This window comes from Pyrgilauda ruficollis, unplaced genomic scaffold (assembly GCF_017590135.1).
Source record: "Pyrgilauda ruficollis isolate IOZ18807 unplaced genomic scaffold, ASM1759013v1 scaffold59, whole genome shotgun sequence".
Classification (NCBI taxonomy): domain Eukaryota; kingdom Metazoa; phylum Chordata; class Aves; order Passeriformes; family Passeridae; genus Pyrgilauda; species Pyrgilauda ruficollis.
Genome location: NW_024527599.1, coordinates 6,365,770 through 6,380,529, shown reverse-complemented (window position 1 = coordinate 6,380,529; position 14,760 = coordinate 6,365,770). Strand labels below are relative to the sequence as shown.

Below are 14,760 nucleotides of genomic sequence, written 5' to 3'. Positions count from 1 at the left end.
TTCTTTTACTGGTAAGGAAAATGAGAGTCCTTCACCCTCTTGTGGGCACTTTGAATTCCCCGGTTCAGCCAGCACAGAACGCTCTGACAGCCGGAGGGTGAGGAGAATGCTGTTAAAAAGTGGGAAAAAAATAAAAGGAAGTCACAGATCCCAGCCCTGTGGGATGGGAGAGTAAGAAAATATGTGTAATTCTTGATTGAAGGTAGAACCTTTTCATGGTTTTTATGAAGTGAGGAGTTGGAGAGATGATGAGCTTTGTTTCAAATGGAATTATGGCTATAACTCTTCTGTCCCTGGGCTACCAGAGTCATAGGGGAACAGGAGCAAAGCTATCATTTATTCCATGAAATCTTTGTCTCAGTCTCTCTAGGCTATTTCAATTTACCCCTGAAATTTCTGGGGAATAATTAATGAATTAATTAAGTGTGCTGTGAGGTGTTTGAATATTCAAAAGCTACAATGTAATTATTATTTTTTCTAAAACATATTTTCAGATAATTTTCAGACATGCAGTCTCCCACGAAAGCAGTTACTGCATCAGAAGCTCGTGGAGCTTCCGTGTCTGTAATGCAGGGATCATTCTCCAGCAGGAGCACTCCCTCCAAAGAGCAGCGCTGCATTTAGGAGCGGGGAAAAAAACTTCCTTTACTTCATGACCGAAGTATTGTGACAGCGGGGCTGAACTCCTGGCTCTTTGAAAAAGTTAAATCGCGTTAATAAAGTTGTGTTTTAGGAGGATTATTATTTTTTTCCCCTCCCTTATCGTTTCGTGTGGGCGTTTCTGGTGAGTGATCACCAAGAGCTTTGCTTACAGTGAGGTTTGGGCAACAGAAATTCAGTCGCGTTGAAAGAGACGCATTGCCTTCCTTGAATTATTTTTAGATCCCAACCTTAGGAAACACATTTCCAGCGATATAAATTATTAATTGCCCCTGTAGTTCTGGCACTGTTTCATAACTTGCTTTCTTATCGTTTCCAGTGTTACAGGCCTGTAAATGAAGAGGGAGGAGGGGGGTTATTAAAAGGCAAGTCCTTTGTTTTGGAAGAGGCTCTTTAGGAGCTCCATGTTACGATACCAAAGGAATAGATTCAAAGGAAAAGAGAAGAGGTTTAATTTAGATATTAGGAAGGAATTGTTCCGTGTGAGGGTGGGGAGGCCCTGGCACAGAGAAGCTGTGGCTTTCCCTGATCCCTGGAAGTGTCCAAGGCCAGGCTGGACAGGGCTTAGAGCATTCTGGTCTAGAGGAAGGTGCCCCTGCCCATAGCAGGGGATGGAACGAGATGAGTTTTAAGGTCCCTTCCAACCCAAACCATTCTGATTCTGTGATTTCTATGAATGTATTTCGCGAATAAGCCGAGAACAAACATCGTGCAGCGCAGAGCAGAGCGCTGTGCTCTCTTGCAGCCCCTGGCCCATCCGTGGGGGTCTCACCGCACGGAAAAACCCCGTTTGTGGTGATTCTCCAGCGTGTGAGGAGCCCCCCGGCACCGCAGCGGCACCCGCGGCCGCCGCCCGATCCGCCCGCGCTGCGATCCAGGCCGGGCTTTGCCGCTCTCCCCGCGCGCTCCGGGCCGGGGCCGGCCGGGGGTCCCGGGGGTTCCTTCGGGTCCGGGCGGTCACTCTGGGTCCGGACAGCACCTCGAGGGTTCGGACAGTCCCCTTGGGGGTTCGGACAGCCCCTTTGGGGGTCTCTGCGGTCCCTCCCGGGGACTGGGCAGCACCTCCGAGGCTCCGGGCTGTTCCTCCGGCCGTTCCTCCGGGGGTCCGGGCAGTGCCTCAGGTGTCCCGGTGTTCCCTCCCGGCGCGGCTGTCGGAGCCCGTTCCTCGGGTCTGCTCCCGCCCAGCAGCGCTACTCAGCCCTGGGGTTAAATATATATATATTTCTATAAATATATGTGGGGAGAGAGGGTAATCTGGCCCTGCGCGCTGCAAATTGTACATTTAAACAATGACAGAGTTTTTCCACTCCGTTTGGCAAACCCCGCCATCAGCCCCTCGTTGTTGTCGGGGGTCCTCACCCCTCACGGCAGCAACAGCCACGGCCGAAGGGTTAAACATAAACTTTAAACATTCCCTGTCCCGCAGGAGCTCCTTTTCCATGAGCTGAGGTGGGCTTTTCCCCCCTCTCCTTAAATAACAAGGGTGGTCCCAGCATACTCTATATCGAGACAGCTTTTCATCAGTTGCTCATCAGCATGCTAATTGCTGTATGACTAATTATGCCCTGAATTCCAGTTGATTTTCTTAATGAGACAGCTGGGTTAATTATGTAATCGTATGATTACATTAGCCCAGAGTGCCCTGGCGAAAAGGAAGGCGGGCGGGAGTGGGATGTCAGCGGGCGAGGGGCACGGGGGCAGCCGCGGTCATTTTGGCCGTAATGATCGGGGAGGGCAACCCTGCGAGAGCACCCGCGGTGTAAACAGGGGCTGGGATTGCTGGCACTGAGAGCCGTGCCTTCTCCCAGCCCCCCCTGGACGAGGGAGGAATGGGGGTTCTTCAACAAAATTCACTTGGGAAGTTCAGGCAGTCAGCGATGGCCCTGTTGTAACTCGGGGATTGAGGCTGGCTTTGGGCTGAGCGATGTGGGGTGGAGGTTGGATTGTGGAGGCATAGAATATCCTGGGCTGGAAGCGACCCACGAGGATCATCAGTCCAGGTGGCCCCAATTATCCCACCCTGGGCATCCCTGGAGCATTGTCCAAACTCTCTGGAGCTCTGGCAGCCTCGGGCCATGCCCATTCCCTGCAGAGCCTGGGCAGTGCCCAGCACCCTCGGGGGCAGAACCTTCCCTTGATATCCAACCTGAACCTCCCCATACACAGCTCCAGCCGTTCCCTCCTGCTCTCCCTGGTCACAGAGAGCCGAGATCAGAGCTGCAGACCCCAGTGAGTCTCCTCTCAGTCTCCTCCAGCTGATCAAACCAAGCGCCCTCAGCCGCTCCTTGTGCGGCCCCTCCTGACCCTTCCTGACCGTCTGCTGTCCCTCCTTTGGACGCTCTAACAGCTTTAAATCTTTCTTACATTGTGACACTCAAAGCTGCACCCAGGGTGCTGAGGGGCTGCCTCGTGTAATGAGTAGCTCGGTCAAAAGCAATCTTAGTGTTTCTGTTAAATTTTTTTGTGAAATCAGTACTTTACATACCTAAAGAGCAGCAAAAAAAAAAAAAAAAAATATTCCCTTGCCCTGCTGTTGAAAAAAGATTCATTATCAGGGCAGGTGCGTGGTGTGAGAACAGCCTGAGAGGTGTTGCTGTGTCTGTGTCGCACCAGCTCGTTTGATGTGAAGTATTAACTGCTATAAAAATCACTTCGCATTTGTAACGTTAATTGTTTTCGTGTCTGTGTCCACTGAGACGTGTCCATCCTCCTCCTTCGTGGGGACAGAAGCTCCTCTGTGCGGGGACAGTGAGATGTGTCCCAGCAGCGAGCAGGGATGTGCCCAGAGCTCTGCAGTCCTGGGGAAGGAGAGGCAGGAACGGGCTCTGCAGGGTTGGAAATGCGGCGCTTTCTGTTTCTGCTGTGGTGGCGTGGAGGAAACCTCGTCAGGGATCGGATCCAGATGTGCTGGGCTGCCTGCAAGCTCAGGATGCAGGGGGCTTCTCTGTGGGTATGGCGTGCAACAAGTGGATTAGGAAAAATGAGCAGAATAGGAAGCAGGAGGAAAAAATGCACTGAATTTAGTGTAAAAATAGACGTCTCAATCTACTCTTGGGCAGTAATGAACTTGCAAAACGCTTCTTCAAGTTCTAGATGATCAGATCCCTTTTATTAATTTTCTGTTTTTTTAAATTTATCCCGTGCCCAGCAGGGATTCTGGAATTTCACAAGAGACAATTCAAAGCAAGGCAATAATGTATGATGAGGTTTCCATATTTCAGTGTTCAGCGAGGTGATTTTTCTCTCTTACAGACCACAGAAAGGGCATTTCCTTTGCTGCCTCTCTCCGTAAGCCAGGTCCAGTTGATTTTTTTTGAGCCGTGCATGCCTGTTGTTTGTGTAATGAATCGAAAGTTTTGGTCCATTGCTTGTTTAAAAATTCAGTGACCTCCTGTTAAATGACATGAAACATACTTTGCAAACCTGGTTAATATAAAAAGGTATGCTTTTCCATGCATGCATGTGTTGGGAAAAGGAGAGTATTTTTATTTATTTTTAATCTGCTCCACTCAGGTAGGAAAAAAGCCATTGTGACTCTAAGGTTTATACTTGTTTCAGGTTAATTGGTGTTTATAAATACTCCAGAAATAACAGGTTTTTAGGCTTTTCAAGCTAAAAGAGCATGTTGGAGCTTGCCATGAGAAACTATTTTTCTCTCTGCCCGAAATGTCTTGGTTGGTCATTTTATTGTCGTACAACGATTAGTTTTCTTTAATGCAGTTTATAAAAATTAAGTCTAAGAGGTGCTTCACCCATGGGTTTTTTTTACATGTCCTCCAGCAGTATTTGGTGGCTGCAGGCCATTAGTCCTTCAAATAGGCTCTAGTGAAGTTTGAAGTTTAATGCACAGAGACTTTTTTTTACATTTTGTTTGTTCTGCCGCTGTTTTGCTACTTGAACATTAACCTTTAATAGAGCTAAATTAAATATACATGTCCTGATGAATAATTATGAGATTGCAAGCATTTTCATTTTGTACACAAAGCTTCTCAGGGATTGCAAATTTGACTAAAGATTTAGTCATTATTCACTTTATAATGCCCATGTTATTTTTGTCTTTTAATTCTTTGCTGATTTCAATATAAAAAGCCCTGTGTATTAGGAGCAAAATACTTCTTGTGCATGTCCTGGCTTTTTACAGTGTTAAAATGAGGGTGGGGGAAAGTGCACTCACAGTTTTGTCAAGTTCAGTCTCTTTCATCGTGGCACTATTTCATAGAAATACCCACAGCTGAAGCTTAAGATCCCGGGCCCGATAGGATTCGTGGTTTCTGTAACAATTTCAGACGTGGCCAGAGCGAGACAATCCGGCCTTTCTTTGTGCTCAGCAGATGAATGTCCCGGGCTGGCTCTTTGGGGGATGCTGAGCTGCAGGAGTGTGACAAAACGCTCCTTGCAGAGGAAGGTCAGGGACCTCCATGGGAGCAGGGGGATGTTGTGACAGCCCACACCGTAATAGGACCATCCATAAATACTGCAGAGCCTTCAGCTCGTGCTACTGCTGCCACTTCAGCACTCTATTTAATTCCTTACCTGTACCCCCCTGTCTCTGCCACAATAACATTTTAAGTTTGATTTATTATAAATATTTTAATACAGATAATAATAACGAAAAGTATTTGGCCTAAAAAGCATAAATGAAAAAGCTATGTAGTCATAAACTATGTATGTACAGAGAACAGATGACAAGCAACCTAGATTTTGTATTATGAACAGGGTAATGCCATAAGCTGTTGAAGAACCCAAGTAACAAAATGCAGCAGGCTGCTACTTAGAATGTCTCTGAGTTCAACATAACCCAGTGCTATTCTTTTATAAACTATGCAACAACGCTGGCATATTGAAAAAACACACAGGCTCATGCTTAATGTGTTAACAGAGGTACAATAGACTTATTATGTGTTTCCAGAGACTGGAACTGAGGGTGGTCTGAAAAATTAATGACTGTGGTGGTTGAAAATTAAGTGAACTCCCTAATATATACTGTTGTTGATCCACTGAGTTTGGTGTTTAGCATTCCTCAACAGGAGACTAAATCTTTGCAGCCATTTCACAAGAGATGCTGGCGCCCATAGCAGAAATATATTCAATAATCTTTTATAAGTCCATCACACTCCAGAGTTTTCCTATCCTGACTGGGAAGAAGTCCCAGAATAAATCACACATGCACATGTCAGGTGTGTGCTGAGAACTCTCTTTACCAGAAGGGGATGAATATCAGAGAATTGATACTGAGAGGACTTTTGATTAAAAGTGTAAGAGAAAGAGAGATCCAAACCCAAGGTTCATGGAATTGATTACATCCACACAACGTTTCTGATTGTTATTGATCTGTCAATTAGAAAAAGTACCACTCAGATCTCCTTGGTCACAGAACGTGTTGGAGCTCTGCTGTGCAGGAGGGCGCAGTTTGCTTCAGAAATTCACTCCTACATAAGCAGAGGCCAGTGAGGGACAGTAGCTGTCAGTGAGCTGTGCAGTTTGATTGCTTTTCACCCAAAATGTCTCATTTTGCAATAAAAAATGTGAAGCTTAAAACTCTCACGTGCCTTTATATCATGACTGTCTGCACCCAGGAACACTGTCCTGGGGATTAGTGCCAGGATGAAGAAGCTGTGTCCAAATTTCATGGAATCACAGAATGGTTTGGGGTGGAAGGGACCTTAAAGCTCATCCAGTTCCACGCCCTGCCATGGGCAGGGACACCTTCCACCAGCCCAGATTGCTCCAAGCCCTGTCCAGCCTGGCCTTGGACACTTCCAGGGATCCAGGGGCAGCTACAACCACGACAAGTTGTGCTGGGACCTCAGCACCCTCATAGCCAAGATTTTTTTTCCCAATATCTCATCTCTCCAGCTGTCTGGCAGCAGGAAGCCATTCCCCCTTGTCCTTTCACTCCAGGTCCTTGTCCCAAGTCCCTCTCCAGCTCTCTTGGAGCCCCTTTGAGGCACTGGAGGGGGCTTTAAGGTCTCCCCAGAGCTTTTTCTTCTCCTGGCTGAACACCCCCAGCCTCTCAGCCTGGCTCTGTATTTAAAGAGAACATAGATAGAATGAAATATTTCTAGTTTTTTTAAGTTTGCAGGATATACGATGTGAGGAATGTACAGGTCTAACAACTCAAAGAAGGGCCCTGCCCAAAGAAGGGCACCAAAATGCAGAAAAAAGGACACTTGCGCTCTGAACTGCTTGGGTCGCAGAAGTGTTCCTGTTACATTTTATTTGACTGTTTCTTTTTCAGATCCGGTTCCAGCCTTGGATTTAGGACAGCAGCTTCAGCTGAAGGTTCAACGCATGCACGATATTGAAACAGAAAACCAGAAGCTTAGGGAAACTCTGGAGGAATACAATAAAGAATTCGCCGAGGTGAAAAATCAGGGTAGGTTGCAACCGTATTATCAGCTCTTAATGCACACTGAAATTTGAAGACAGAAATTGTGTTCAGTTTTATTTCTTAAAGGTAGAGATGACAGTAGTATTGAAATTCAGTAGAGAAAGTGCAGTAGTCTATTAGGGCCACTTCTGTATTTATGTGTGATGGGCTTTGGGCAGACTCTGGATTTCTTGAAAGTTCCATTTACTGTAGCACCAAGTCAGAGGATGGAGTTGTTATTCTGCATATTTGGTTGTAGTCTTCAGCACTGAAAATTACACCTGACTGACGTTATTTGTGACATTTTATGGGAGGCAGTGCTGGTACTGACATCAGGCTGAACGTGGGTGTTGGTACTTGAAGGATGTGCAGACAAACACAAAAATTCAGTATTTTGTATCTACATATGAATCTGTACAAAATGGAACTTTTTCTGTACTGTTTTTACTTATCTAAATGTACTACTGGAATACATTCAGCATATGCACTTTATTTTTACTCTGGAGACCATCCATAGAGCAATGTAAATACAAGCTATTACTGTTAAATTATTTAAGTTTTAATGAGTCTAAAGTACATGAAAATACATGAAAATCTCAATGAGATTTAAAGCCTGTTGGCTTTAAGACTGCTTAAGTTTTCTTGTGATTCAGTTTCCTGCACCAGGAAAAAAAATTTCTCAGTCGTACACTTTGTTGCCCATCCATGGGACTTCTCATTTCCATCTTTAATGCCCAGTTCTGGATGGTGGAAAGGTAAATTGTCTTGCCATTTGGAAAAATGGAGATTTAAATTTATTTTTTATATTATGGGACTGTTGCACCCAAGTAACATTTGAAAGCTGTGTTAGCAGCTAAGTTGATTTTGTTAAATCTCATTTTTGGCCGAGGGAACATCTACGCAGTTATATCTTTTGAAAGATTTATTTTTTTAATGTAGAGGGTGTGACCCCTGGAGAGGACAGGTATCAGCATGCCAGGATTTGGGCTGGACTGCAGGAGATGTCATGTTGGAACTGTAATGCTCTAAGCAAAACTGTATTTTTTGCTGGAAATGTACAATCATTGCAGTTCACTGTGCAGAGTTTTCCTGCGGCTGTGCATCCACTACATCCAAGCATGACATAGGGGTTCATCCCACAAAGTGGAAAAGCACTTGACTTATAGAGTTTTTTGCTACAACCACTCATAACTGACATTTTTTATTTTCCCTGGTGTGCTGGAACTTCCTTTCCATTTCCCCACTGTAGCCTTTGTGTTGTTTTTCACTCCAGTGCAGTGGTTTTACTCTCAGTTTCAAGCAGGGATTAATAAGCTATCCAGGGAAAAGGCTGTTGTTAGCTGAGGGTGCTTTGATCAGTTAATCTCTTTGTTTGGAGGGTTGGTATGAGCTCTACGGTGCCTGTAAGAACTTCTTCCAAAACTGGTATAAATGGCAGTGCCTGACAAGCTGTAGCTGACCTGAGCACTGAAGAAGGCACTTAGTGCTTCAAGCAATGTAGAGGATTCAGCTGTACTTGTCCAGCATGTCTGTTGTTAGGTGCTTAAAGGTAAAATCAGATTTTATTACAAAAGTTATGTTTTCCCCCACATTTGTGCACTTCTTGTGTTCATTTTTGTGGGTTTGTTTTCTTATAAAATCAGACATTGAAACTTAGTCAAGGTGCATTTCTGTGAGATTATTTTGCTCTCTACTTCTCCATATACCAGAATATTTTTGCAGATTTGTATCTGAAAAATATAAAGGTGTTTATACAAAATATAAACACCTGGAGCAGAGGTGTTCCCAGGAGGGAGTGCAGCCCCCTTTGCCCACAGGAGCAGCATCCTACTGTCAGTGCAAAGGAGCATCCTTTGCTTATTCAGGAAGAGATCAGGATTTGTATGACTTCCCAGATCTCAGGGAAGAATTTCCCTTTGCTTAAGAAAAAAAAAAGGTGACGTGTCCTTTTCACGGCCTGTTACTCAGTAATGAGCCTCAGCTGATTTCTGCACAGCCAGCAAAATCCTGCTCCTTCAGGCAGAGGCAGCTGCTTTGCTGGCAAGCATTTTTACCACTCTTCCCCCCTTTCTTGTGGTCACAGTGGCTCAAGCTGCCTTTGGTAGTGCCCAGACAGCAGATCATGTCACCAGCTACCTCCTGTCTGCTTCACAGCTCCCTGCTCAGCTCTCTACAGCAGGATTTCGAAAAGATTACGTGTGGATTTGTGTGACATTATTGAGGTTTTTTTCCCCCAAGCCCATAGGGTTTATTTTTCATATAGGGTTTGTCTTCCTAAGATGTTTCTGCAAAATATGAAACTTTTCACATCCAAAAGTTTTTATTTTTTCCTCCAGCATTAGTAATGGTATCTGTTAATAAGCTGATGTCTTTAACCCCCGCCTGCATCCTGGTGTGAGTACTCTGAACTGTGCTGCTGCTGTGAGTCTTCTGGCAGTCCAAGGCTTTTTCCAAATTCCATTATTGTTACAAAGCATACTCTGGTGGATGTGCTGCTTTTCCTCTTCTGAGCCCTATAAGGATTCAGTCCTTCCCTGTGGGTGGGATCACAGGGCTTTCACACAGGAACACATCAGGGCACGTAAGGAGATGCTGAGCTGTAGCTCTGCAGGTTTCTGCATCTGCTCCCATCACTGCCGGGCATGGGGAAATGCAGGAGAGCTCCTTTATCCTAAAGAAGGGTTCTGCAAATTCCCTGGAAGGCTGCAAGTGCCTCAGAAAGTTAAAATAGTCAATATTTGTGTGTAAACCCAGGGGTGGAGGACGAGGCAGCGACAGCAACTGGGACATGCAGAGCTCCAGTGCCTGCTGTGAATGCAGCAGTTGGATCCCAGCTGCTGGGTTTCTCATCAGCTGGGAAGCAGAACAGAGCTGTATCCCAGATATGTGTTCAGTTAGTGTGAGATTGCATCTGTGCATGAACCATGGTGGAACTGCCTCTTAGTGCATGAGCACAGTCAGGTGAACGAAGTGTCCTGTGTGTAAATGCATACTTAAACCTGCACTGGGACTTTATTAATCTTCTCTCAGCACTCAGCTAATTTTAGGCTAGTCAATAAGGTGATATTATATTTTACAATTGATTTTTTTTTTCCTTCTTTTTTAAAAAAAATTCATGTTAGAGGAACCTTCTTCACTCTGCTTTCCAGCAAACTCCATTGATCCTTCTCAACCTAAACACTTAAAGTTCAATTTAACATTTAGGGAGTAAAAGGTCTCCAAAGGGACTCATATCCATTGATTTTGTGTCAGAGTTGAAGAGCTAAAGTTTAAAACACACTGAGCCTACAGGGTAAAGCAAGCCTTGTGTTGTGGAACCACGTGGAGCTGTGTAAACTCATTCTTCCCCTATTGTTTTCCTGCAGAGGTTACAATAAAAGCACTTAAGGAGAAAATCCGAGAATATGAACAGACCCTGAAGAACCAAGCAGAGAACATAGCCCTTGAAAAGGAACAAAAGTTACAAAATGATTTTGCAGAGAAGGAGAGGTGAGTGTGGGTGTGTGTGTCTGGGTGTTGGGGAGGAGCAGAGAGGTATTTTTCTGTTTAATCTTCCCAGCCAGGACTGGTGGCTGGAGCCAGCTGATCCATTGAGTGATTCTGGCGATTTATGCGTTTGACACGGGATCATTTGATACTCAGCTTTGCCCAGGAAAACAGTCAGGAGAGTGTGGAAGTGAAACAAGGACAGATTGTCTCTTCTCTGTGATGTGGTGGGGGGTGTCACATTCAGGGGCGTGCAAACCTGCTTTTATTCCTCCTGGCTCTGTGACACCGATCTGTCTCCATTAGCCAGGGCAGTTCCTGTGTGTCACAGGCTCTGCAGCCCTGGGCTGGGGCAGATGAGCCACTGCACCCACAGCCAGGGCCAGGGATGCACCCCCCCTGCTCCCCTGGGAATGCCTGAGACAGGGGATGTCTTCCTGAATTATCCTGGGAAGGTTTGCATCTTCCTACATGCCAAAATTAAGAAGGTTTTTCATTATTTACTGTCAATTTATAAAAAAAACCCAAACATTTTGGATGCATTTCTGATCTTTGCAAATGAGCAGAGAGCATTTGAATCTTTAGGTTGGTGAGCAAATAAATCAGGCAGGAGAAAACCAAGGGGCTAAAGAAGGAGTTCTTTCAGGCTGCATTCCCTGCCTTGAGAATTTATTTCTCCCATGGAGCAATAACACTGAAGCTATAATGTGTTCAACATAGCGTGGAAAACCTTCAGTTCACGTGAGCTTTTTTCTTGGAGGGTTGGTTGTTTAAATCCAGGGCTGAATGAGGAGAATCTACCAGTGAATGCAAAGTGTTTTTTTGATTCATCAATACCTGTGGCTGCTATTTGATAAGCAGCTTGTAAGCAGTGGTTTTAACAACTGCAGTTTCAATGTACTTAAAAATAAAACAAAATGGCAGGTCATGGAATGCAAATAAAAGTGTGTGTAAGAGAGGTTTTGAGGTCTCAAAGTATATGGTTCAGTATGAAGGGAACTGACACATGATTCTTGCTATAAATAGTTATTAACCTGGTCAGCAGTGTTGGAGGAGAAATTTGTGCACCCTATGGAGTGCAGGCAGGATGCTGGTAGTTTCATAAGCCATTTCACAATTCTGAGATCTGCAGAATATCCTAAAAGCAGTGTTGTGAAAAGCACGGCTCCTGGGAGATGTTGGAGCAGCTCCTTTCAAAGATGAGTTTTATAACTCCTGCAGCCTGGCCCTTAGCAAGGAGTACAGTGGCTGCCTGGTCAGATGATGTAAAAATGAGTTTAACTGACACAAACAAGAAAATGTTGCCTGTGGATGTAAGAAATGTGAGCATATTAAAGTTTTGCTCCTGTTCTATAGAAAATATCACTGTGAGATTTGTTTTGAAATATGTGTGTTTTCTTAAAGAGTAGCTAATAATATTGCTGCATTTGGCACCCATTACAGCTCTGATGAAACAGCTGCTGCATCTATTCACTCTATCAGTTATGGCAACAAATTCCTTCATTATGACACTAAAATGGAAATGTATCATTCTTCTTGTACTAACTTTGTACAACAGAGGGTGCTTGGTGACAATTTTCTCAATGTGTGTGACATTTCCAAAACAAATTATGCTCAAGAAAACCTTCCACTGAAGTTGTCATTTATATAGCAGTCAACTCTTTATAACGTTCACAGCTTATGTTATGAGGTGGCTACACTGTTAAAATTTTAATAAGTGGGACCAGAAAGTAGGAGCAGCATCTCACAACGTGACAGCATTTATGGGTCCCACGGAAGCACCTCGGAGCCTGTGTGGTGTTGGCAGTTGTCTCATTCCAGTTGAGACATTTAATGGCTCCATCCCCCAAATCTGCAAGGCACAGATGAGTTGTTTGCTCTGCTCTCACCTCTCCTCTCCCCTTCACAGAAAATTGCAGGAGACCCAGATGTCGACAGCCTCGAAGCTGGAGGAAGCTGAACACAAAGTTCAAGCTCTGCAAACAGGTTTGGCATGGCTTTAGTGACCTTTTCCAGGTGATCAGGTGGGAGGTGAGAGGACAGGGATCCTTGGGTGTGCCAGGACTGGGTGTGAAGCAGCTCTTGGCATGCAGGGAGGTCCAGCAGAGCTCAGATGTGCTTTGTGAATCAGAGCAAACACTCCTGTTGCAGCTGTCATTGGCAAATAACAGGGACAAGGCCATGGAGCACACACAGAGCATCCCTGGAATTACAACAGGCTATGGAACTCACCCTCCATGTGTGTTCTGCTTCCACACATTTCCAAACTGTGAGAAATATCTGTACTGAGCTGTGTGAGCCCTGTTTCTTGCCTGTTGCTATGACTTGCCATTAATTTTCATCTCTGCACACTTCGAAATTCCAGGTCTGGACACATTTGGCTTTGTTTGCTATGAGAACAGAAGGAATTTTATTCCTTGAACTACTGCAATAAGTATTTCAGAGGAATGAGCAGTTTAGCCAGCTTAATAAGAAACTAATAATGTCTAGCTTGGTTAAGCAGAAACTGGAAATTTTTGTAATGTATCAGAAATACTGTAAGAAATTGTGAAAAAAGTCAAAACCCTATGGTTTTTTCTAAGTCATAATGGTTTTCCTAGGTAGAAGGATAAAGCAATGGAGTTGTATAGCTTTATTTTTTTTTCATTAGGAGATGTACAGCCTTATTTATGACTGAATACTTCTATTTCAGTACTGTAATTCTTCATGTTTATGCCTTTTAGCCTTGGAAAAAACCAGGACAGAGCTATTTGATCTGAAAACAAAATACGATGAAGAAACTACTGCAAAGTAAGATTTCCCTGTTTTCTTTCTCTGTCTTCCTTCAGGGTATCACTGATTTTTTTGTTTTGCATCTGTCTGTTGGAGAGAGATGAGATGAGGGAGGCTCAGGCATCCAAGTTTTTGGAAAACATGGTCATAATTTGGCCTCCTATGGAGAGATTATTAGTTTTTATATTTTCTTCTCCCCAATAAGACACTTCTCCTGGCACACACGCTGCTGCATTCCTGGTTTCATTCTCAGGTGCTTCATCTTACCCTGTATGTCTCTTGTATTTTATTTAGAAATAGGGACAGTTTCAGAAATAAGGTATTCATTGTGATCTTCCCATCTTGGTGAAAACAAAGCTTCATTTAGTAAAGGATTGCTGTTTGATTCTTAGGCACCCTGGTTCTTTCTGCTTTTGGGGTAGTAGTCCTTGCTCTGCCAGGTTCACCTCTAATTACAGAGAGCAGCATTTTGGGCAGATTTTCCTTGTTTTCAAGTAGAACATGAAGGTAGTCTTAAAAATATATATTCTTGTCTTGTTAATAGCTACTGTTTCCAATTATCCTCTGGTTTTATTAACCATCAGGGCAGGGAACAACAAAAGAGACAGACTGCTGCTGGTTTCCTTTGAACCCTTCATATTTAAGGAAAGTTAATAATGAGAAGGAATTCTCATGATCAGTGGGATTAAGCACAGAGTCATTTCAGTGTCTGGAAATGGGATGGGAATGAAGCAGCCATTTCAGATGGCTGGGACACTCAAGGGAAGGGCTGGGACTCAATGTCACCTCCCTGTGCCACTGCCCAGGGTTAAAAACTGGCACCAATTTTAAATTTCTTACCCTGTGGTTCTGTGCCTGTTGAGGATCTGATTCCCCACTGAGGATGTGGGGAACCCAGCTGGAGCTCACAAAATTCAGCCCATGGAAGTTTTAACAATCAGCACTTGGAGTTTAAACACCTTTTATGTCCTTCAGGATAATCTTTCAGGTGAATTTTGGTCTGGCTCTGGAAGTCCAGTTTCCTTTGAGCTCCATGTAAGATGAGTTCCATGAAAAGGGATCAAAAGTATTTCTGTTCCCTCATTGATTCATCCCTCTCTGAGGGATGTAAACAGATGCTGGTTCAGATGGAGCCTTAAATTCCTGCAGACTGACTTTGTTTTTTCCTGCACATAACTGATATTGTTGCTGTTATTTCATGTTGCAGTCACTTCTGGGAGAACAGACAGAGATCAGTGGTTGCAGGCACTGAACCTAATAACCTCTCACCCTTTTTAATGTGTTTATTTGCAGAGTGCTTCATTTTTTAATAGTGTTTCCCTAAGTGCTGTAATTTATCTTACGCTGAGCAAAATCTGTTCTCTAAAATATTTGTTTGCATTTCTAATCTCACTCTTTCAGGGAGATTCACACAGAAATATTTGTTTTTTATATGAACTTGAGAATGACTCTTACCTAATTTATATAGAATT

The 14,760-nt window shown here is 44.1% G+C and overlaps 1 protein-coding gene across 5 annotated transcripts in view; it reads left to right on the top strand.

The window, feature by feature from the left end:
• CUX1 (cut like homeobox 1) overlaps nucleotides 1-14,760 on the top strand; it is a 266,545-nt gene that overhangs the window by 126,825 nt on the left and 124,960 nt on the right. For all 5 annotated transcript variants that reach the window (XM_041482906.1, XM_041482904.1, XM_041482905.1 and 2 more), the window contains exons 5-8: nucleotides 6,899-7,036; nucleotides 10,396-10,519; nucleotides 12,426-12,502; nucleotides 13,240-13,306. In XM_041482906.1, the coding sequence (XP_041338840.1) occupies nucleotides 6,899-7,036; nucleotides 10,396-10,519; nucleotides 12,426-12,502; nucleotides 13,240-13,306 (406 nt within the window). The remainder of the gene's footprint in view (nucleotides 1-6,898; nucleotides 7,037-10,395; nucleotides 10,520-12,425; nucleotides 12,503-13,239; nucleotides 13,307-14,760) is intronic.